Consider the following 25,249-nt stretch of genomic DNA (forward strand, 5'->3'; position numbering starts at 1 on the left):
GGAGGCTAGCCGAGCAGCCGGCCTGGATGTCCGAGCTAATAGTCAGCCTCTAGCAGGAAGGTTCACGGAGTTAAAGGGTCAAAAGTTCACCGTCGTGCGTGAGTTCCGCCCTCGCCTCTCCTCACTCCCTCCGCTCCAGACCCATTGCTGTATGTCAAAGGCAAAAAAAGAAAAAGATGGTGGGAGGGGGGAGTTAGAGGAGCAGAGGTAGGGAGAGAGGGTACAGATGAGAGAAATGATAGCAGGAGGCAAAGGAGAGGTGAAGGCCTGACCTCCCCTTCCCTTCCCCGGTAACAAAGGCAGAGCTCCTCCCGCCGCCGCAGTGTACTGAGAGAGAGATGAAGGGAGAAGAAAGAGAGGAAAAATGGAGGGGTTGAAGGTGGTGGTGGGAGGGCGGAAGGTATTCGGTGACATGGAGGTGGGTGGGAGGGGGATGTCTGGGGGGGGGGTGCAGGTGTTTGGCTACACATTTTGTTCACACTAGCTAACATTTGTATTTCATATGGAGTCACTTTCTTTTCAAAGATGATTATTATCCAGTCTGACACGACTGAGGTGAAGCAAAGGACTCCACTAAAATGAAAAGAATGGGGGGGCAGGTAGCACATTTTATTATTGAGCTATAACCTTTACCGCAAAACTGGTTTTGCATTGTGAAATCTGAAGAGATGACCTTTCTTAAAACAATATGGGAACTGATAGCCTTGAAAAAAAATTAAGTAAATATAACCAACAGTCTTATATTATATGAAATTGTTAAGCTTACTTAAAATGCAGTATAGTTATATTCACTTAATTTTTGACATTGCAACTTGAAATGACAAGTTTATTAAATCAATCTTTGAACAGTGAATTTCAGTAAACCAGTTTTTCTGCACTATATATCTGTATTCTGCTGTTTGCAAAGTCAGTCATATTAGTATTTTCTTAAACATGCAGAACTTACAGATCTCCCAGCTTCACCCTTAGTAAAATCCTCTTTGTGACTATCAAGTTAAGTCAGAATAAACTGGTTTGCTGATGTTGCTAACACTTGGAAAAACAAGGTAATTCTTCTTGTCAGTTTTACGTTGCAACATCACAGAATTCAGTAAATACAGTTACATTTTGATTAGACTTAACAATTGGATACAAAAACAAACATGAATTAAGATTAACAGCTATATTTATTGTTTGTTTTTTTTCCAAGGCAATTGGTTTCCAGGGATATTTGGAATAAGATGAACTTGTCAGAATTCATAGTGTGATTAATGAGGTTTGGACTGAAAAAGATACTCAAATAGAAGCAAATCTTTTGCACTTCAACCTAATTTATTGCATTATATTTTCTTTGGCAACAGCTGTTAATACACAAATGTAAAACCTAACTTGCTGCCATTTAACAATCGATTCATTAAAACAACATGTTACCTCACAGTGATTACTGACAACAATAAAAACACCCTGTATTGAACTTAAAGTTAGTGTCCAGGCTGCCTTAGAATTTGACTGAATTTGAGAAGATGAGCTAATTTTTAAATAATTCAACTTGTTTTCTCAGATTCAGTCAACTTAAACATTTCAGGCAGCTGGGACACTGACTTTTTTAATTTTCAAACAAATAGTTATTTTTTTCAGTGTACCTATGATATGTCCAGATGCAATAATATTTCTGTAAATGTAATGAGCTGGTTAATAATGTATCATGTTGAAAATAGTATGTGTGTGTTTGTGTGTTTGTGTGTGTGTGTGTGTGTGTGTGTGTGTGTGTGTGTGTGTGTATGTGTGCCAGAGTTTAGTGGCTGTAAAGTGGTGGTTTTATGTTTAGAGCTAACAGCTATTTATATTTCCTCCAGCCCATTTTGGAGAGAGGGAGTTTAGCAAAGCAGAGCTCTTCCTCTCCTCAGCCTTATCTGCAGGGCCCTGTCAAAAATAAACTCTTATCTCGCGCACCATCCGCAAAATATTACTCTCCTTATCTGATTTTTCCACTGCAAGATTAATGTCTGGCCTCGTTTACTTTTCGAGCGAAGAAGAATGAGCCTGAAACCATTTTTCTCCGCTGTCCATCCCTCTGTTTGCTTTCTGTCTTTCTCTTTTTATTTCTGCCTTGTTAAAGTGGAACAGCAGTAGATATTGCTGTGAATTATAGCTTGAGATATAGATATTATTATAAAGCATAGCTTTTTGGTATTTTGACAGCTAACCAATTGTGAGGATTCAACAGGTTTTGCTGTAGAAAAAAACTTACACACTTAGCCAGATGTGAGGAAATTAATAGTAAAAATTACTAATCTTCTGAAACAGAACCCAAATTTGGGTTGATAAAAACCTCTTTTTTTAATTTTTATTTTATTTCTCTTTTTTTAGATAACCATAAGATTAACCAAACTTGTCATAGCTGAGCCTCTTTGGTTCATTTGACCCAAATCAATGAGAAAAAATCCCAATTGTTAAACTCTTGTTGAATAACAACAGGATACATAATAATGAAGCTATGCTGTTTTAAAAGACACAAACAAACAAAAAACAGGCAACATGTTTAGCTTGTATAGCTTGAGTATATTAAAACACTGTTAGCCAGATGTGGGGTAAATAATCAGAAAATTAGTTGTCATCTGAAACAGAGCAAAATTTTGGATTGATTTATATCTCTGTCTATCTGTTTTTGTTTTGTTTTGTTGTTTTGTTTTAGATCACCATTGAATAACTAAACTTGTTGTGAAGCTGTTTAATGTGGTTTGACGTCAAACAAAGAGACAAACAACCTGAACTCTTACCTTGATCTCAGCTCCCGTTAAATAACAACAGCACAAATATTAATGGAGCTGCTGGTTAAAAACAACAAACACACAAAAACTAGCAGCATGTTTAGCATGTTTATATCAGGGGGTATTTGCACAAACTTAGCCAGATGTTGGGGAAATAATCATAACATTACTAGTTATCTGAAACAGAACCCAATTTCGGTTTGATGAATATCCATTTTTAATCGCTAATATAATAACCGAACTTGCTGTGAACCTGTTTGATGTTATTAGAACACAAATAATAAGAAAATCAATTTTGTATTCCCAATTGTTTGGTTTCAGTTCCCCTTCAGTAGCAACTGGACGCGTGTTATTAGAGCTCTAAAGAGGCAAAAAAAAAAAAAAAAAACCTACCCAAAAAAAAGGGTTGCCCCCCCCCCCCACACACACACACACACATCAGAAAGGTAATGGCTGAATAACTACATTACAAATTCCGTCTTTCTCCAGAGGTTCATCCTGAGTTCAACCAATTCATTATCTCTGTTTGTCAAAACGTGAAGCTACTGGCAGTGCGTTTAAACATTCTGTACCTCGCTGCGCGTGCATGGCACTTCTGAAACAGCTAATATTGCATGAAGTAAAATTAGAATTCCCCGTCATGTAGCCTAAAATGGAACATCAGAAACAGTAAAAGGCTACACATCTGCTTTGTGTTGCCGTCATGATAAAATGTGGAAATATAAGAAAAGTAATAGTAGTGAAATGAGCAGGGATAAGTGTGGACATATGGCTGCAGTTAACTCGATAAAAATCCATCGGCGGGCTGCAGAGAGTCGAATAACATCAATATAAATCCACCTGATACTCCTGCGTCTGATCTCTAAACGCACTAAAAAGGTTTATACGAACTAAGCTGCAACACAACACATTTGTTTCGACCAAATATCCGCGTGTAAGACTGTGAAGTGATGGCGCGGTTACACTGCGGGTTCACATGTCAGCGTGCGCGGCGGTGTCATTTATATTTATACAACAAAAGGAAAGGGAGAAATGATCCTGGGAGAAAAGAAAAATCTCTGTGTGAGAGAAAGAAAGAGACCCCCCCCCTCCTTCTCTCACATCCACTGACCATTTTTCTTCAAAGTAATGACTCCAACTCAATGTAGTATGACGGAGAGGGAGAGAGAGGGAGAACAAAATGACAGAAAGAGGAGAGAAGGGAGTGAGAGAGAGGTGGAAATGGCTAAAAGGGTGTGGAAAGGGGAGGGGGGAGGGAGGGAGACTCGGGGTGAACGGGAGGTCAGCGCGTCTCACCAATATTAAAATGTGTACCGGGGACGCGGAGTGACACGCCTCGCCCGTTAAACAAAGAGTGTGCCAAACTGGCAGATTAATTTGAAAACTTGAGTCCGTGCACACACACACAACACTTAATGCCTTAAAGAGCCCACAGTCTCCACAGCAGCCCTGCTCGGTCACCCTCAGCCCCAAACTGCTCGCTCTGACACCGGGAAACACGGGGAATGGCCACCGGTGAGGGGGGTTTTCCTTTAGCATTTGACGCCGATTTGCTTTGGCTTTTACGCACGGAGCTCCCGGTGCTGGTGTCGCATCTTTACGGTGACGCGTTGCCTTTGTTCCCCGCTGGATTATCACCGTTAAATAGCTCTAACTAAATTATTCCGGTTGTTCAAAGCTTTCGGTTCATGTTTACACTTTACCGGAGACGGGAGCCTGTGCGTCTTTACGCGTGTGCGTGTCCACATGTGAGCGGGGGCTTCCGCGGAAATGACAGCGACTTTTCTTTTTTTCTTTTCTTTTTTTTAAGATACAGCGAAGAATCCCGAAGAGGTCAAAAACCTGTAGCGTCGGAGGAAGAAGAGGGAGACCCGGCACGGAGGTGCGAATGGCTTCTCTGTGGAGAGAAAAAGGGGGAAAGACGCAGCTGTCGATCTGTTTGGGATGTAAAGAAGAGGAAAAAGAAATGTTCATACTGAGATCAGGAGGAAAATGGTTATGTGACGACGACGCCTGGCACGAGAGGCGGATCCGTGCGCTCCAGAGGGGTGAGTACACAAAAAATAGAAATGTAGAAGAGGAAGCTGCCTCATTTGCATATGGTTGTGTGTGTGTGTGTGTGTGTGTGTGTGTGTGTGTGTGTGTGTGTGTGTGAGAGAGAGAGAGAGAGAGAGAGAGAGAGAGAGTGTGTGTGAGTGTGTGTGCGCCCGCTTGCTTGGCCGTAACGTGTGTGTGGGTGTGTGTGGCAGGTGCTTTGCCCACATGCTGGGAGGAAGGGGGGAGACCACGTGTTGCAGTCACTGCCGCAGAACCCCCTCCTCCCCCCATCCTCCTCTTCTTCCTCCTCTTGCTCCTGTTTCCGCTTTAATGACTTTATCGATTCATATTTGATCGATTATAGACTGTGCACGCGACACCGTTGGTATTTGAACTATGTTTCTTCTTTGCAAGATCCTCGTCCTTCACTGCACCTTCACCATCATGCTGGTTAATTAGCCAGACTAATTAAGTCTCGTGGGGGCTGTGGGACTTCCGGGGGCACTTAAAACATTTTAGCAATAATTTAGGCTTTGGTATTATATGATGCGTTCAAAGGCCAGTGAACATTATCAGATAGATAGATAGATAGATAGATAGATTGATAGAAAGATGCAGCTAATTTCTGCAGCTTTTTTTTATTTTTTACTTTTGAGGGGAGAGTGGGGAAAAAATTACACACACACACACACACACACACACACACACACACACACACACACACACACACACACACACTATCACCAATATATTGCTACTAGGGGTGAAGGCGAGGTCGTGGCCAGTGAGAAGTTAAAGGTCATGCTGGACAACTTTCTCTCCCCTGGTCTTAATTTCAATTCTGAACCATATTTCAAAAAGATAGCTTCTTTGTTAAATATTGTTTGTGTCTTAAAATGTACAAATTACACACAACAAACAACAACAAAATTACAAATAAATAGATACAATCGTGATAAATAAATCCATTGGTAATGTCCCACATATGGCATGATTGAACTCCATGGGAATAAAGAGAGGGGGAAATGCACAGAGATTGTTTGCAGTGGTTTCTCTGCATGAGCATTGCTGCGGTTTTATCAGTTTCCATCCAGATGTGTGGGCTTTTCTTGCACATGGTGTATAAAAAGCATGTCGGGCAACACGAGCCTGCAGAAGAGCGCCAGTGGTTTCAGCTGTTTGTTTTCCTCTACTGATTGCTAATGTGCTGCTTCTTTGATTATAAGCCGGCTGTGGAATCAAATGCTCCGAGTCTACAGGGAGCATTTGTTTCTGTTCATCGTTTGTGCTCCTCCATCAATGCAAATGCTGCGCTAATGCTGCGCACACCCGCTCCGTGTTCACCAGCCAGTGGAAACATGCCGCTGGTTTAATTTTAGGATTGTTTATGTGCGTCTTCAGGCATTAACAATGGAGATGTGGAAGCTTTGAGTATAGATCTATTTTTAATGTATTTTAATTTTGTGTTCAACTCTAAAAAGACGGAGAGGGCCTGTTTAGCTTGCAATGCAGAGAAATACATGTCGTTTGGTTTCTGTGTGTAGAAAAAGAAAGTTATAGTGACATATTCAGAACCGAGCTCCCACACAATGCATATATCAGAAAACACCTTTAGATGAATCCTCTCCATTCGGAGGGACAGGCCTCTGCAGCACTTCATTTTTCCTCTCTGTCCGACTCTTTGCATAACAATAACCAGGAGAATGGAGCTCGTTTTATTTTTCAAACCGCACAAAGGAGCAAAAACCATTTCTCCTCTTCTTCGTCGTTGTCCCTCAAGCTTTTTTTTTTTTTCTCCCCTGCTCGGTAATATTTCAGAACACTGACAAGAGGGTCGCTGCAGACAATGAGACTGTTTAACCCTTCTATATGTTCATTTTAATTTTGTCATCGTGGCTTAACCGTGCAGGCCCGCCATTAAAAAAAGTTATGGAATTTTTGTGTTTTTATTTCTATTTGTTTATTTGAAATATTTAGGATATTATTTTGACGCATGATTATTCTCTAATAATAAGCTTTTTACTTCTTTGTAGAAGCCTTTTACTTTTCATTTAAAAACCTCACTTTTTATCCCCTCATTATAAATAGACCCCGTGCGATACAAACAATGAAATCTTACCTTAAAATAATTCCATTTTAGTCAAAGTAATCCCAATGTGCCGTAGGCCTAGCAGTAGAAACAGAGAGCCTCACTTTTTTCAGCAGCTTTGCCAACAACAACTGAGTTGGTGTGTGAGCCGCCGATCGGACAAACTTGTTAAAAAGGTCGTAAATTGTGAGAGGGACTTTTAAGTTATTTATTCACCCCGGCTGTCTTCCGCTGCCTGAATATTTTATTGCTTTTTATTCCACCCCCTCCTCCTCCCTCCAAAAACCTTTCAACCTCCGGGAAGTTACCGTTTGAGCCTGATGGTGTTTGAGCTGTAAACGGAATTGACCCGCAATAAAAGGCACATGTTTAAATCCAGATTCGCTGACCTTTTCCTCTTACTGTATCCCGCCGTATGTCATCCTCTCTGTGCCTCTCAGTGAAACATGTGCTGATATTACAGCGAAATGTTACAGCAGAGGAGGCCTGTTTTATTATTCTTTTACTCTTTGAGCTGACTCCAGTGCACTGCGTGTGTGTGTGTGTGTGTGTGTGTGTGTGTGTGTGTGTGTGTGTGTGTGTAAACAGGATGGTCTGGTTTTTCAGCTAGGGCAGGACAGGTTAGGATTGTAATATTCACTCTAATATTACTGATAATATTATGAATGATGTAAAACTACTTGTAATGTTAAATTTCAGTTAAACTGCTTGTTTTGAAATTATTTAATTATATTTAAATTAATAAATCCAACAGCTGCAGTTAGTGTCATCAGAGATTCTTGTCTTATGCCATTGATATTACATCCCACTATAACTAATATAAATCTGGGGGCAAAAATAATAATAATAAATCTCTTTTTCTAAAATCCAAATAAATCTGAGTGTGTGTGGCTCTTTTGGGTAGCACAATGACCTCTACCTGTAGCCGGAAACAATGAGCTCAACTGAATGGTTGCTGCTGACAAACTTGACAGAGAGAAGGGAAGTGCCGCAGTCAGACTCAACACACCTTGATCGATACCTGAGATACCCCGGGGCTACCTGAGAGGTCAAGGTGACAGAGATACGCCCACACCTGCAGCACACAATAGAATAGAATAGAATAGAATAGAAGCTTTTTTTTTTTTTTTTTTTAAATTTTCGGACTAAATTAAAACAGTGATGTGTAGAATCGATGCATATCAGCAGCAGGATGGCGGTGCCTCTCCCACCAGTCTGAAGAGTCTCCGTGCTCTTGGCTTTTGTTGTCCGGTCCAGTGATGTATGAGTAACTTTTTGAGGAAACGGAGAACAGCAATATTGCCTGCAGCAGGCAGGGAGTGTCAGTGTCACAAAATCAATGTGGGAGCAGCTCAGGAGCAGATAGAAATTACATGGAGAATATAGCAGTGGAAAAAAAGCACCAGGAGCTTTAAAACGCTTGCATAAAGTCTATCAATTTGATATGATATGCACAAAAATATGATGTAAAAGGTGAACCAGTTTAAGGCTAAATACTTTTAAATTTTGTTTGAATAATAATTTCATTTGTTTATTTCGAAAGAAATAAAGAACAAAAGAAAGAAAGATTATAAAGTGCAGGCCCTGGCGTGCGGTTAGGTCAGATTTCTTTTTAATTCAGTTGAATCAGAGTTTTGGAGACAGACTGCAATTCATTTAGCATAGTGAAGGGACATTTATTCATTTATTCATGGCTCCATCCATTCTTCAGTCGAATCATTCAGAACCATTTTGATAGGACGGTGTTTCCCCGTGCCAAGCGATTTGTCTTTTCTTCATTTAATTGTGTTCATTCTGTTAAAACGGTGCACGGTTGGGGCTGCCAACCCTTTTTTTTTTTTTTTTTACTTTTCCTTGTCCTTTAGATCATTACAACTGTACTTTTGATTAAATGCTGCGTGTTTATTTACGTGGATGGAATATTTTGATTTTTCATAAAATATTCGTTTTATAAAGTAAGAATCTTTTCCAAATTTTCCAAGGGATTTTTTTCTGATTTTTTCAAAAAGGAGATTCAAAAATAAACGATCACTTACAGAGGCCAGTTCTTCCCTTCACGGCATTATATTAAAATAACATTATTGTGCAATAGTAAATTATATTTACCATTTTCCGGGGCATAATATGCATGTTTACTCTCATTCATCATTGCAAAATCGCAACAAATACCAATAACCAATAAAAAAAGACAATGCACACTTAATAAAATCTAGGCCTTTATTTTTGTTTACACGATTTTTTCAGTTTTCTATTAAAAGTTGCGTTTAGAAAGATCGTTCAAACGGGACTGTAATGCCGCTTCGTGCCCACCCGTCCTCCTCCTCTTCGTCAAATTTTACTGACTGTGTACAAGAAAAAAAAGCAAACATTTTCATTTTTATGTCCTTGTTTCATTGAGCTATCTGATCTTCACCCTTAACTCACCGGAAGTATTACAGCATTATAACTTCATTTCCCAGATCCCCCACCAGCAGCGAGGAGGTCAGGGGTCAGAAACAGTACAGACGGATGAAAATATTCCAGTGTGGTTATGACAGGGAGTTTATGAAAGCAATAAAAGTCTATCGACGGTGTAACCCTGTTTCCTCCAGAGAGCCGCTGTCTTCTATATCTACCCTGTAGATCCGGATTTGTGTAAAAATCATTTTAACAATCACAAATTCGCTTCTAGGGGAGTATATAGTGGATTTATACACGACGGCAGCGATGGATCCAACGCACAGAGAGCGGAGAGGCCTTTTTTTCTTTTTTTTTTTTTTTTTTAAGCTATTATTGGGTTATTGGGCATTATGGGTCACTGCTTTATATTTGAATCTGTAAAACTGGAGCTTGAAAGGTTAATAAAACACTATTTTAAATTTTCTTATCGACATGGAGACACATGTATTTATATTAGGACTTATATATATATATTAGTTATTTTGAAGCACCTTATTGTGGCTCTGCTCTCCGCCAGAGTGATGAAAACTCAATCCAAGTTTTGTACGTTTTTTTCGATCATCAAATCGCCTCTGAGTTTTAAAGGCCAACTCCAGGTGGAATTAGACTCTTTTTATTTATTATTTGTCCTGTTTGAAAAATGATGCGGTCGACTTTACTGTTCATCTAGGAAGGCGTATTGGGGGGTTGGGTATGAGTGTGTGTGGGTGAGGGGGGCGTAAGGTTTCGATTTAGAGACAGTCAATTTTCTCGAAACAAAGGACTTGGATATCTCCATCATCTTGCCTGTGTGTGTATGTGTGTGTGCGCGCACCTTTCGTTCCTCTGATAACTCCAGAGAAAGTACACAGCTCTTCCTTTTGATTGGGGAAATGTCTGTTCACCGCAGTGTTTCGTGTTTTGTTGCACACTTAAGTCTTTTGTATTGTTGAACGCACGTTGGAAGCAGATTTAGATGAATTTACTGTAAAATGGTTAAGAATGCTGGTAAATGTATAATTTTCTTTAGAATGTCGTATGCAGTAAAGTGTGGAGTTTCGTTGCGTCTTTACGCAGCGTAATGCAGGGCTATCCCCTGTTTGCGGTGTTTTGTGTCTTTTTTTGACGGAATTGGGAATTGTTCCAAGCACATTTACTAGAATTTACCAAACATGTTATATGAGAATGCTGAGAAATGTATACTTTCCTAAGATGTAGTGTGCTGTCTTGCTCTTGTGCGTTTTTACGCTGCGTAATGCAGGTTTATCCTTCTGTTTGTGGTGTTTTGTGTCTTGTTTGACTCATGTAGGATTTGTTGCAAGCACGTTTACTAGAATTTATCAAACGTATTAAGTTAGAATGCTGGGAAATGATTTCCTCAAATGCAGTGTGCTGTCTAGTTTCTGTGCGTTTTTACGCTGCGTAATTCAGGTTTAAGACCCTGTTTTACTGTGTTTTGTGTCTGTTTATAACAGCAAGAAAGTGCCAGTAGTTAGATTGTGTTACGTGGTAGCGTGTTGGTGTTTGAAACAAAGCTATGAAAGTCTGTGGCAGCTCGCGTGAGCGGGTCATGGTTGGGGAGATGAATTTCCTTTAGGAGGAAAAACAAAGCGCTATGTATCTCTGTTCAGTAATGCACGGCTCAAGGGCAAAAAGCAGACCCGCAGTCTGAATGGGGGGCATATGGACTTACTATGCCAGTGATGTTAATATCGGAAAAGTGGAGGGAAATATATCCTCTTTATTCATGCAAGGCAAAAGGCGACCCCGGCTGAGGCCGAATTACCATGCAGAGGGAGTTAAATGTGGCGCCTGTTGGAGTAACAAAAAAGAGGGAACCGGTGCTGGATTCTCGTCCCTAATGCAAAGGTCTGCTGGTGATTTAGAAGGCCGTGTAACCTGAATTAGTTGATGAATTTTCTATCGATCCTAAACAAGCCAGATTTATCTCTGACACGGTGCTGCTGCTGGGTGGCGACGCAGCCAGGCCACTCTCCCACTCCGCGTTATTAGCGATTTAAAAGACAGAGAGAGAGAGAGAGAGAGAAGGGGCTTTGGCAATCACGTCCATACACACACCAAATATATATACACGGAGTGGTGCAGGCGCCACTTTAAATCCCCCCGAGCACTTTCCTTCTGTTTTTTTCTTTCTTTTTTGAAGTTGCAGCCAGACGCGTAACAGGGGGAGAGTTTGCAATAAGAGAGGACTTGTCATACTGTACTCTCGTGTGTGTCCTCCTGCAGGACCGGAATGTGTTTTCAGCCCGTCAGACGCGCTTTGTTATTGTTGTGATTCTCTGGCTGCTTAGGACGGCATGCGTGCCGACATGTGGCGGAGAGATATGGAGAGAGAAGCGGGCACGAGGAGGGGAAAGGGAGAAAGGGGGGAGTATTGTAAGACTGTGAATGCCCACAAACCGAGGCCATATGATGATGCGCGTGCGGGGGCCGTGTATATGCTTAATCCCATTTCCTTATCCGGGCTTCGTTCAGGGCGCGTGCCATTGGCCGCCTCTCGTCACGTGGCTTCTTAACTTTGTTCACTTGACAGAAAAGTAGGAGGGTTCAACGGAACAGGAATAACCGAAGAGTAAAGGGATGAGATATAAATTTTAGTTATATATTTTCCGAGTAGGTGCAATTCCACAAAAAGACTGAAATTAATGGCCATGAGCTCCTATTTGATCAACTCCAACTATGTGGACCCGAAGTTCCCACCGTGCGAGGAGTACTCACAGAGCGACTATCTGCCCAGCCACTCTCCGGACTATTACAGCTCCCAGAGGCAGGAGGCTGCTGCCTTCCAGTCGGACTCTCTCTACCACCACCATCAACAACACCACCCACAGCACCAGAGCCACCACCACCAGCGCGCCGAGCCGCCCTACACGCAGTGCCAGCGTCCGGGGCAGCCCGCCTCGGTGGTGATGTCCCCTCGAGGTCACGTCCTCCCCCCGGTCGGGCTGCAGACCACCCCCGTCCCGGAGCTGAGCCACCGCTGCGAGTCGGTGACACCCAGCCCGCCTCCGCCCGCGTCTTGCGGCCAAACGCCCCACAGCCAAAGCACTTCGTCCCCTACGAGCACTCGCAAGGACCCCGTCGTGTACCCGTGGATGAAGAAAGTCCATGTAAACATCGGTAAGTGCTGCATGCAAACTTCTTCCTCCCTCTCCCCCTCTCTCGCTCTCTCTCTCGCTGCGCCTTTGTGCCTGCCATGCAGTCAGCTAGGTGTCCACCGTCCTAAATCTACCGCTTCCCCTCCCTGTTTTCTCTAAGAAGTAGAAGAGTAGCCCTTGGGTCAAGATTTACGATCGTCTGTTTGCAGGGCCAATATAATTACACCCTCCATAAATTTTTATTACACCTCTCCGCCGAGGCGCCTTTTGAAGTCCGATCTCAGGCTCGTCTGCTCTAATTCCTCGCCTTATGACAACTCAGACCGAGCCCATAAGTTAGCTTTTATGCTTTGGTAATTTGATTTTAAGTGGTGGGGTTGTATAAACGGTGTACTTTACTCTGTCGAGCCTTCCTTCCCCACTCGTTGTTCCAGGGGAGGGAAAGTTTTATGGCAGCTGAAATATTCATGTTTATGGAGCCGGCCGTAAAACACTAATGTAAAAGCGAATAGCTCCAGTCTATTATGGCTTCTCTGTAATGTTCTAATAGACTGGCAGCCTATTGCGCATTGGGATAACCGGGGCGCGTGTTCGCGGGGCGACAAAATGCCACTTTTGTAAAGTCACCGTGTATGCATTGACTCCACCGGGCTGTATACTCGGTAAGTTTACTGCATTTTTTTGCCTTTGCACTGAAATTATAGCTGCCTGTCACACCGGACTCCTCTGCAGCGTGTTTTAAGTGCTGCTTGTAGGTTTTGCTATTTTGGTCGGCCATTCAGTACCGTCTTGTAGCTGCTGCACCCCCCACCACCACCTTTATTCCCAGCCACTTTATACAAGGCACACAATGCGCGCACCCATGCTGCATAAGATCTGCGAAGGAAGGAGTAGCGTCTCGGCTCGTCGCTGTTCTTTTATGTATTTTTATTTTCCTGGTCGTGCGTGCGCAAACGCGTCAAAACACGTTTTTTTTCAAGCGTCAGGAAAGGTGGCCATGGCCCCCGATTTACTCTCAAATCACAACATTTGGACACCAGCGTCAGGCTGGCTGTGCTGGGAGGATTCACACCGCCGCAGGGCCTAAAATGACACCTGACAAGTGAAAATGCAAAGTGTAGGCAGCAAACTGCGGTGTGAAATACACGAGATCTGCTGTAACAGCTGCATCTGAAAGCACAGGCAAAAAGATTTCTTGTGGGATAAAATAGATTGCAATCATTATAGGTTCTGCCAAGGTTACAGCCATTTTGTATTCTATCAGGAGCTGCAACCGCGGTGGCCATGGCGTTATTTCTTTTCCTTGCATGCTCATAATGAACTGATATTTTTATTTATCTGTGAGGATTGATGTGCTGTCTTCAATTGTGCAATAAATAAATAAATAAATACCATGAGACTGCTCTGACGCGAACTCACAAGCACAGAGATGTAAAGCAGTTGCTATTACTATATTTTTAGTGCAAGTCAATATTGTCCTAAAAGCGCTCGTCTGTTTTTCTACAATGATGTTGCAGTATATTCTATTATATAGTGCATTATTATTATTATTATTATTATTATTACTACTACTACTACTACTACTACTACTACTACTGCTGCTACTACTACAATTATTATAATGGTATGCTATATTTTTCAGGTGATTGTATTGTGGTTATTCTATTCTATTTCATTTTACAGTTTTATTTTATTGTATTCTTTCTGGTCAAAGTTGCATTGATCATTTCTTTCCTTTGATGTCCCGCAGTGACTTCAAACTACACAGGGGGTGAGCCGAAGCGCTCGCGGACAGCCTACACGCGCCAGCAGGTCCTGGAGCTCGAGAAGGAGTTCCACTACAACCGGTACCTGACGCGCAGGCGCAGGGTGGAGATCGCGCACACGCTGTGCCTGTCAGAGCGCCAGATCAAAATCTGGTTCCAGAACCGAAGGATGAAATGGAAGAAAGACCACAAGCTGCCCAACACCAAGGTCCGCTCCGGGACAAACAGCAACACAAACTCCCAGGCTCTAACCGGCTCCCAGACCCGCAGCGGGCCCCTATAGCCCAGCTCTGAGTATTTTGCCCTCCTTGGTTCCCAAACTGAACCACACGTGTAACCACCGGAGCCTGCACTTTGGACCGGAATAACGCCTTTGCTCTGGAGGGAGGGAGGGATGTCGTTGCCCGCTCGGCCCTGATTTGTGCTGATGTTACACACTATAATAGACGTTCTGAGTGGGAGGGGTGGAGGGGAGCTGTCCCATTCATAAATATATGAAATGAACAAAAATAGGCGAAGAAGGAGACTGAGAACTGAGAAAATGATGCGGCCGCTTCTTTGCTTTTCTCCCCTCATCGTCCGTCTGCTCCCTCTCTCCCACCTTTTATATTTCTCTCTTTTTATACTCCTCTCTCTTCCTCTTTATGACAGAGCATAAGGCGGTAGGCTGAGGATAATGTGCCCGCGTGCGTGCGTGCTTTTTTTTCACCCGAGACTTTTTTTTTTTTTTTTTTTGGTGAAGATGGATCCTCGTTTTCATCTTTAATCATGCCAAACTCGGGCCCCATTTGTCATGTTTACTCTGCGGGTACAAAGCAAAGGGGTGAACCGCGGCTCTGCCCATTACCCCTCGCCCCTACACCCCCCCATCTCCTCCTCCTCCGCCTGCGCCCCCCCACCAAACCGCCACCCCCCACCCCGCGCAAACACGCACGTGTAATAAATGGAACTCTCGTTTTGTCAAGAGAAGTATTCTTACACCCCCCGACACACACACACACACACACACACACACACACACACACACACACACACACACACACACAGTCCTTATAGTACTCTCTAACATCAAATATAACCTCCGTTATGATCCAAAATGACACCATGACAGTTATTTCTGTCTTGCTGTTATTATAAAATTTGTTGTTATTTCAGTTTTTTTCTGTTTGTTTCATGACAAAATATAGCTTTTTAAATTTTAATTATAGTTATTTTTAAATTCAGTGTTGATTGTAAAAAAATACTTTATGCTGTTATTTGCTGAGAATGACAAGGAGCGTTTATATGGTCCGTTGATTGTTCATGTTGTGATGTTGTATACAGGGAAACAGACTGACAGGGTGATACAGGTGAAATAAAGGTAATAAAATAAAATAAAATAAGGCATTTTTTGTCCACTACAGGGTTTATAAAGCTGCCTAAACAAAGGACACTAATAATATCCAAACCAAAATCCTGGTACACACAGCTCCAGAACACATTATAAACGCAGCACTATACAATGTACTACCTATTACCTCAGTTGTACTTATATATATATTTTTATTTTTTGGGTCATCTTATTTTGCTCGTTTAATGAAGTGACAGCTTTTTCGAGCTTTTATATTTTTGAAATTGTGTAGCGAGTTATATTATTAATAATATTATTACCTACAAAAGCGCTATTCATTTCTTGTATGTGGATTTTTTTTAAAATATTGTAATATAATTATAAGCGATTGTTCTAGCCAGGGACACTCAGAAAAATAAGGAGCCTTCTATTGCATGTCTGAATGGTGTTGATTTATTTTTCTATTTCTTCCCTCTTTGTCTCCGCACATTAAATGCGCGCACACTTTTCCTTTTCTCTCTTTGCTCCTCCTCTTTATCTTTTCTGTCACTTTGTGACACTTTCTTTTTAGATATTTTATTCTGCAAGTGTTTTGTTTAATTGATGTTATTTTATTTACATTCCAAAGATCAGTTTATTGATGATAATAATAACAATGTTGTTGAACATGTGTTGCCTCCTCCAATATGTAAGTTGCTCCTTTCTTTGCTTATGCCTCCTCAGTGTCGACCCTCCTATTATTTGTAAATAGTTCATAGAAATTTAAATAAATGGCTGAAAAAGGATCATTCTCTATCCTTTTATTTCCTCCCTGAAAAGTATTATTGTCGTCTTTTTTTCCACCAGTAAATATTGTTAAAACAAAAAAAGAAAATAATAAAAAAGAGAGAGGAAAGATAAAAGGGCTTTGCAGGTATGTGTAAAAATCGTCCTGTTTGAATCCAAGATTTTATTTTATTTTTTGTTCGTTTTAAAATGTATTAAAGAAATAATTTTCGTTTTGCCTCCATTGCAGCTGTGAAACATCTCTCTTCTCATCGTTTAACGGATGCAGGATGTATTTAAAGCGTATAAACACACATGCACACAAGCGCACAATAAATAATTTCATTTAATTCCTGTGTTGGTTTTCCCTACAAACTGCACAGAGACCTGTCTCGAGAAATCAGCAGCCTGCGATGATTAATCTGTCCCGGCCATGAGTGATCTTGGTACATTACGTCCTGTAATCTCGTTTTAAATCACAAACCGTCCCCCCGTTTCACTCCCGTTCTCCCGTTAATTTAACGGCTGCTCAGACGCGCTTGCACCGGCCCGACACAGAGTAAGAAACCCCCCTCCCCTTCTTTCCTTCCTCCTCTTTTTTTCTAAAAAAAAAAAAACATTAAATAGTTTCTCGCTTCGTGCTCTTTTAATGCTATAATGAGTGTAATTTTTGCACAACACCCCCCCTCCTCCAATCGGTGTTTTCTGGACCGGTTCCGTGCGCGCATGTGTGTTTTATTTTTTATATATTACAAAAAGGGAGCGGGCCGGCGCCATAGCTCAAACCCTGACAACCAAATAGATAATCAACAAGACGAATGGCTTCTTTTGTAAGGCGCGGCTCTCGTATTAATTTTCATTTTCTTTTCTTAGAGCAGGTATCGAAAAATATAGAGCAGGAGCGGGGGGGAGGCAGAGAAAATAGCATTCCTCCCGATGAACTTTAAACAAAAAAAGTGTGCCCCCCAAATTGGTCCGCTCGTATTCCTCGGCCCAGAGAAGATTCCCTATTACTTGTTGGTTGATTTCTCCCTGGGCCTCTTGCCACAGAGACTCCCTCTGCCCATTTATCTGTTTTCTTCCTGTTTATGAAAGGCTCCTCCAGCGCAAAACACCGCCCTCCTATCAAACTGTACACCTAGATGCGCACAAAACACACACGCACACACACACACACACACACACACACACACACACACACACACACACACACACACACACACACACACACACACACTGCGCCAAAATTGAAAAGCCTTACACAAGATGAAGCTGCATTTTCATTGTTTCGTGCAAAATCTATTTTAACCCCTTGAAATCTGGATCGACATCAGTTTTCTTGTGCTGCGTTGGGATGCCTTACACAATCTATTTAACCCTTAAAACCTAAGCAAACTGGTTAGATATCTTCACAAAACATGAGAAAAAGGGCAACGAGCAACTTGACAAGAACTGTCCCGCAAATTGCAAGGAATTGGTTAAAGGTGACAAGAAAATGACCTGGAAAAATCGTTGGAAATACGAGGAAAATTAAAAAATTCTAGGGATTTTTTTTTCTCAGAAAAATATATGTATATTTATTATATATCTATAATTACATTGTTTATTTCTGTCTCATTTTTAGTTTTAAGGCCATGTCTTGTTAAGTTGCTCAATGCTTGCTACCCAGGTTTTTGAAAATGGTCAAACCAATTTGCTCAGGTTTTAAAGAGTTAACCCTTCTGCTTCAAAGTGACATCCTGAAATTGCATTTATTTCCAGCTGCGTAAAACGAGCCATATATTTTTTATTCTTGTACTGTGAATATTGAGGTTTACTACCGCCTCCTTTTTAAACAAGGTAATAATTGTGCCCCGATGCTCTAATTTTCGCCACACACCAATTGTTTTATATTAGAGCGTCTTAACAGACCACCTCCCCAATATCCACACACACATATGTGCCTCCATAATAACCCCTACAGCCCCTGAGCGCATGCAGTCCGAGTTAAAATAAATGAATTTGCGCGCAGGGTGACACCGCGCACAATAAAATCCACCAAGGAATCCATTCTTGTTTTAGCTCCCTTTATCAGCCGGGGCCTTCTGCTGCTTCTGTGAATGGGAGCAGATTTTTTTTTGTGAGGATGCCCACCCTCAGGCCCCCCAAAACCACCACCACCTTTCAGCCCCCACCCCTCTGAAAAAGTTCACCGCCATTATTTTCTGGACAGGACAGAAGGGGACGGCACCTCAAGAAAAATGCGAGAATTATACAAGAAAAAAAATCATTAATCACTTTGTTCTTCTTTAAACACTTCTTCTTCATCTCCTTCTTCTCTATTGACATCCGGCAGCCTCACACAAGACCCCTTCTGCCAGGAGAGAGAGGGAGAGGGCAAGGAACAGAGAGACAGACAGAGGAGAAAGAAGACGTCTTGGAAGACACCCCCACACCACCCCTCCTCCCTCCCCTCTCTCTCTCTCGCGCGCACACACACACACACACACACACACACACACACACACACACACACACACACACACACACACACACACACACACACACACACACTCATGGACACATAAACACTCATACACACACCTCCCTTTCCCACCCATCAGCAAGCTATTTTTTACACCCCACAAGTATCCTACCATAAGAAAAAAAAAGTTTTTTTCTTCGTCATTGGAAAGAAGAAAATCCCTCCAAAGAAAGTCCAACAAACCAGTCAGAGAGCCCTCGAGGCGCAGGACAAGATGGCCCAGAGGTCGTTCAGAGTGGCGTCTAAGGTAAGAGGCCTGCGAATTTAATTCTGTCCCCTTTTTCTGTCTTTCTCTGCTGCTCCTGTGTATGTGTGTGTGTGTGAGAGAGAGAGAGAGAGAGATGGCTCGGTGGCGTTTTTATGGTTTTATTGCCCCTGCGCATTTGGCGAGGTCAGGCGAAGGGTGGCATTTATGGCCCGTGGGGGCTTTGATTTGAACTTTTGGAGTTGCGTGTTTGTGTTGGAAAGTGTGTGTATCCGCGAGTGTGTGTGGCAGACTTGTGATGTGCTGTTTTCTCCAGAGTTTGTGCAGCCGTGGTGTCACTTCTGCGCCTGTTTGTCACTCACGAGGCCTGTCGCCTTTTGACCATCTGCTGTGCGTAAATTAAATTGTGCGCTCTTAGGCACGGGATTCGGGCGGGTTGTTATGATGAAACCGATGTTTTTTTTGGTCAGATTGTGTTTATATTAATTTATAGTGATCATATGATACAACTGAACCACAAGCTTTGTATATTCAGGCTAATATGACTTGAAGAAAATTCAGAAAAGCCCCAGCTAATGTATGACAGAACGTGAATAATTCCTGGTTCACCCGAAGGTTATTATGCATTTTGTCTTGGCTGTTTCTGTGGTTATAAAGTGTTGCAGTGGCCTATAGCTTTTAATGAGTGTGTGTGTGTGTGTGTGTGTGTGTGTGTGTGTGTGTGTGTGTGTGTGTGTGTGTGTGTCGGCCAGGTGCAAACAGGCTACGGAGACTGCGGTGGGAATATGAATAATACGGCGCTCAATTGGAGAGAGGGATGCAGCAGGGGAAGGAGGAGGGAGGCTGAAAAAGAAAAATTAAAAGAACAGGGGGGAGCTGCTGGTTAATGGATACTCTCTCGGTTGCGCTCCAAAACAATTTACCTCGAAAACAAACGATCTGCGAAGCTTTCTAGATGAACTGCGAACGATCGCCGGTCGCCGTGCGCGCTCAGGCCTCTGGTATCTGCTGAGCAGAGCAGCAGCGGGCCTCAGAAAGCGCACTCACTCCTGTTTGACCCCTTCAGAAATCAATCTAGCCCGGGATTAAAAATAAAAAGGGCTGGTGGAGGGGGGCTCTCGTGGGGATGCTGGCCATGGCATGAGGCGATGCGTGGAGAAGTAAGAGAAACAAATGAGAGAAATATAAGCGGAAGCAAAGGCAGAGAGAGAAGGAGGGGGAGGTGGAGTAGGATAAAAATCGATGGTCATGCAGGGCAACGGAATGGCCAAGCTGTGGCCACAGAGAGTTCAACCAGGGGACACGTTTTGCTGACCGATGAGGTCCAGTGGCTCTGAAGCCAGGGGCTGACCCGTGGTTACCCCCCCCTCCGCACACACACACCACCACAGCTACCCACCCACCACTCCACCAGGTCCCCCTTGACCTCGCCAGACTGCTGGTCCCTCCGCTCCCTCGGACATTCCCAGACCTCTGGAGCCCCCCAGGCCACTTAGTCATAACAGGCCGAGTTCAGGGCACTGTAACCCGGGGGCACGGCGGCCATATCTCCGCTCCCACACCCAGACGGACAGACAAGTAAATGAACCACCTGGGCAGGGGTCAGCGACAGGCCACTACTGAAATGGGGTCATGCAGATGACACTGGCTGAAATGCACAAACATATGAGCATTTGGGATATCTTTTAACATACAGTTTTGAAAAGGACGCTTCTTTGTAAATTTTGCATGTGGGGATGCACAATAATATCGGCACGTAGTGTGTTTCGATATTGGCTTTAATAGGAGTAGTGGAATGGCCAACATGCTGCTGTCTGCTGATATCACAAACCGGATATTTTTATGTACTCATTTATTTTTTGATCAAGTGAACTAAACAAACAAACAAACAAACGAAACAATACATCAACCCTAAGTTAGTATTTTTCTTATTTTGCACAATGAATGAACGTTACATACTCTGAAAAGCATTTTATGTCTCTATCATCTGGTGGGCCATCATGATAAGAGTATGCATAATGTGATGTTAATTCTGCTGCAGAAAAGTAATGATGATAACTAAAATTAGGTGGAGAAACAAAGTTGATATATCAATATTGTTATCGGTTATCAGCCAAATGAGTTGTTATATATCGGCATATCGGATTTCCAAAAAATCCAATATCTTTTATCCCTAGTCTCAAGTGTTGGTTAATCTGTGCTTCTCATGTGTGCTGTTCTGTCTCAGTCTAAAGCCCCAAACTCTAATGCAAGCTGCTGTGAGACATTCTAACTGTATGATTTGCTATGAAAGGGTCAGCCATGCTTGCTCCACAGCCTGAGACAGAGAGAATGTGCAGCCTGATGCTGGACAGTATTTGGACAGACTGGGACCTTAGTGTAAACAGAGGCTGCCCCTCCTGATTGCTTTGCTGAAAAGCTGCTGAGCTTGTTCCAGACTTGTTCCAGCCATGTTTGTGTGCTGTAATCAAAAGAGAGTTTTACACCGTGTTTAGTAAAAATCAGGACACAGAACTCGTTTGGACACGCCGATGCATAGTAGCCAATGAACAGAATGCTGATAGATTTTGTGTAAAACTGAATGTGAGCAAGTCAGTGAGCTGCAGCCGCTGCTATTTACCAGCATTGAGCTGGTGGCTGCTGGTCATTTTCCAGCCTGGTAATCTGACCTGCAGCTGGGAGGAGCTGCTGTGTGTGTGTGTGTGTGTGTGTGTGTGTGTTGGGAATTAATCAAAGGGACAATGGCATATGGGGGGGTATGCTATTGGTCAGTTTGATGTGCAAAATATACAAAATATATCCGCAACATATAATAGTATTACTGTACCTATGTCAGTCATGTCTAAAGTCCCACCCAGGGGCTAATTGTGGCCCTCAGGCAGATTTCAAATGGACCTCAGCTTGTCTTTCAAAATATACTGTATGATTAACACAATATTGGCTGATTGAGCAAGATAACTGTGCATTTATTTTCATTTAACTCACCATGGCAGGACAATGGTTTGTAGATATGCACCATAGGCGAACAAATCTGTTTTCATAAACAGATGGTAAATAAGCAAACAAACAGTTAAGAAAAGGTAGCAGATGTAGCCACAGCAAAGAAGCATTAGGTTGACAGGGAGGGCTGAATCTTTCAGAAGTAGCTGAATACTTTTCACTTGTAGACAAACAGTTGCGTTTATGTCAATTGCACGCATTTTTTTTAAAAATAACCCTTAAGAAGAAGCTGCCCCCCGGGTATTTTCACAATATCTAATCTGGCCCCCATTCAGCACGGTTTGGACACCACTGACCTATACAATCTCCAGCACCTTGCAAGACCCGCAGAAGAGTGCATGTTTACACTCACCTTTTGTGCAGAAAACTCTGTGCATACAGCTGTGTTTTGATTTCAGTCAGCATCCAAAGATTGCAGACTGGATAATGGGAAAATCTATGTATAATACAAGGTACAAGGTAGATTTATTGTAATTTTTCTTAAATGTGGTTTAAGAAGAAATGAAATTAAAGTTGATCTTAAATCCTGCTACATCTTTTTGGCATCGAAGGAGGAGTTGAGGAGTCTCACAGCCTGGTTAGAAAAGCTGCTCCATAGTCTGGTGGTTCTGCAGCAGATACTTCTGTATCTTTTTCCAGATGGCAGCAGGATGAACAGACTCTGGCTGGACTGGCTGCTGTCTTTCAGTATCCTTTGGGCTCTGTGCAGACACCTCACTTCACCAAGGTCACTGATGCTCTGTAGATGGGAACCAGTGACGTTCTGGGCAGTTTTAATCACCCGCTGTAGAGCCTTCCTGTCCTGGGCCGTGCACTAACCATGCCAGTTTGTGATGTTTCTAGTCAGCATTCTATTGCTCCTCTGTAGAAGTTAACCAGGATCTTACTCTGGAATTCAGCCTTCCTACGTTTCCGTAGGAAGTAGAGCCTTTTCTGTGCTTTTTTAACCTGGGCGGTGATGTGTGATGACCAAGACAGGTTCTCGGTGATAGTGATTCCAAGGAACCTATAGCTGATCACCTGCTCCACCTCAGCTCCATTGATGTAGACAGGGGTGTGTGTCTTTGCCTCCTTTCTAAAATCAACAATCAACTCCTTGGTTTTACTGATGTTGAGCAGTAGGCTGTTCTCTGTGCACCACTCTGCAAGATTGTTGATTTCCTCCTGATATGAACTCTCATTGTTGTTTGTAATACGACCAATGATGGCAGTGTTGGCCGCATACTTCACAACAGAGTTCTCCTGATGTCGGGGAGTGTATGTATCAATATGTATTAATATTCAACAAAGTGCGTCTTTCACCTGGTATACTGTGGTTTGTTGTTGCTTTTCGGTCTCTTCAGTGGGACTCCTGGCTGTTGTCGGGATCACACCTGTGACAATATGTTTACCTGACCATCCTCTGAAAGTACAGTCCCTATAGTTAACAACATACTGCAGCAGTTCTTGTATCTTGAGAGAGCTCCACTTGCTGCTCACACTTTGACTTGTGTGTAAGCTGCTGGAAGATGAGCTCACCTACAAGGCAGAAGGATGAGGTGCATCGGATATGTAGTGTAACAATTTTACCAAGAAGGGTCCACATGTAGATTTGCATTTAAACTTTGCATATATGTATGTAAATACTGTATGGTTTTTAAAAAACAAAAACAAAACCCACACACACCAACAACCCTGCATCAGTCTCAGCTCGATGTTTTTTTTTTTGATTACATGTTGGTCATTTCTATGACATTCTTGAGAAGTACTGTCACAGTAAATAAGAGAGTGCTTCAATACCATTATTTACAGACAGCAGAAGAGATGATCACAGCACCTCTGTGATCCAGTATTTAATCCAAAATATAAAAAGTTTGGTATCCTATGTTATGTGCATAAATGAATGAAAATGGATTGATGGATGGATGCATGTATGTATCTGTTTTATTTGATATAAGCTAAAATACATTACAATAATTGCATCAGTGTTTGATAATTATATTAAAAGTATTACGTTTAAAAAAAAGTAAGAAATATCATAATTATAAAGGTAGTAGCAGGCATTTGCACCTTAAATTGATGCAGCAAAGGCACTAAGTGGTGCATGAAAAATAACAAGAATTCAGTAAATTTGGTGTCCGACACTCAAGAATTACTGGTGGAGAGCCCCCGTTTCATATGTGCCCCCCACCACAATGATGCAACAAAACCTAAACCCTTGCAGGCAATTAATTGACAAGAAATTCAATTATTAAGTAATCCCCCCAGCCATTTGGTGCCACCTTTTGGTTCTCAGCAATTTAAAATACCACTGACACGATTCTTCTTCTACTGCTGAAAAACTGCACGTGTGATAGCTGGCTCCAACAGTAGGCTGAATAACTGCATTATAGATGATTGAGCATGGGAACCAAACAATTAAGTTTGGATTCTTGATGAGTTGGACATGCATCTCTTGGCATTGCATTTATTTATGTTTTTCTGGTTGTTGGTTAGATGTGACATGAGATGGTTTCTGGGTGTGTTTTCACAAAAACAACAACAGATATAAGAGGGACAACATAGCTTAAACATACAGACAAACATGGGGACATAACACAGGCATGGCTCTTTTGTTCAGATAGCCTGTTTGGTGGTAAAGCTGGAAATAATGTGACAGTGTGGATGGTGTGAAGGTCTGGGGGGTAGATGACCTATTTTGTCATTGAGGTGTGAGGACTCCTTACACATATCTGTTAACTGCAGTAAAACCTCCTGGCTGCCAGGCTTTGTTATAGGCTGCAATGCATCAGAGAGGAAGATGGTGCAGGCTTCAAAATAAAAGTACATTACAATTGGACAAGTTGATTTTACTTTTAAAAATGTAACCAATTCCCTTGAAAAATATAAGTAAATATGACTATTCATCTTAATTTATTTGACTGCATATCCTATTGTTACCTCTACTTAAAAGTTTGTTATATTTACTTATTTTTGTGATGTTTTCCAACATGTTTAATTAAGCAATCTGTCTAAGTTTAGCAACTTCGGTAAATCAAGTTTACTGTATTCTGCCTGTTGCATACTTATCATATTTGTATTTTTATTAACATACAAACAAAAGGTAACTTGCAGATCACCTGACTCTTTAAGATGATCAAGTTAAGTTGGTCTAACGTGGTCTACTGAAGATGCTAACACTTATAAAGATTCACAAAATAGTAAATACAGCTACATTTTAAGTGAATTTAACAATTTTATATAAAGTATACATGAATCAGGATGAAA

General features: G+C 42.1%; 2 protein-coding genes and 1 long non-coding RNA gene across 8 annotated transcripts in view; 2 read left to right on the forward strand and 1 right to left on the reverse strand.

Moving 5' to 3' along the window:
- Window positions 1–7,031, reverse strand: part of LOC148186418 (uncharacterized) — a 36,480-nt gene extending 29,449 nt beyond the window's left edge. Inside the window, exon 1 of the long non-coding RNA XR_015779678.1 lies at window positions 6,907–7,031. This is a non-coding gene — a long non-coding RNA (uncharacterized LOC148186418). The remainder of the gene's footprint in view (window positions 1–6,906) is intronic.
- Window positions 1–25,249, forward strand: part of hoxb3a (homeobox B3a) — a 101,873-nt gene that overhangs the window by 32,020 nt on the left and 44,604 nt on the right. For 4 of the 6 annotated variants that reach the window (XM_088091307.1, XM_088091304.1, XM_088091303.1 and 1 more), the window contains exons 2-3: window positions 4,561–4,798; window positions 18,610–19,045. In XM_088091307.1, the coding sequence (XP_087947433.1) occupies window positions 4,639–4,798; window positions 18,610–19,045 (596 nt within the window). In that variant the 5' untranslated portion in view covers window positions 4,561–4,638. Of the gene's footprint in view, window positions 1–4,027; window positions 4,266–4,560; window positions 4,799–18,609; window positions 19,046–25,249 lie in introns of those variants that run through there. The other 2 variants (XM_088091306.1, XM_042504530.2) reach the window with 2 other exon arrangements.
- Window positions 9,577–16,294, forward strand: hoxb4a (homeobox B4a). Its single transcript, XM_042504574.2, has 2 exons — window positions 9,577–12,435; window positions 14,164–16,294. The coding sequence occupies exons 1-2, from the start codon at window positions 11,961–11,963 to the stop codon at window positions 14,460–14,462; spliced, it is 774 nt and encodes a 257-aa protein (XP_042360508.2). The 5' UTR covers window positions 9,577–11,960; the 3' UTR covers window positions 14,463–16,294.

This window comes from Plectropomus leopardus, chromosome 18 (assembly GCF_026936395.1).
Source record: "Plectropomus leopardus strain MGB_pleo_1.0 chromosome 18, ASM2693639v1, whole genome shotgun sequence".
NCBI lineage: Eukaryota > Metazoa > Chordata > Actinopteri > Perciformes > Serranidae > Plectropomus > Plectropomus leopardus.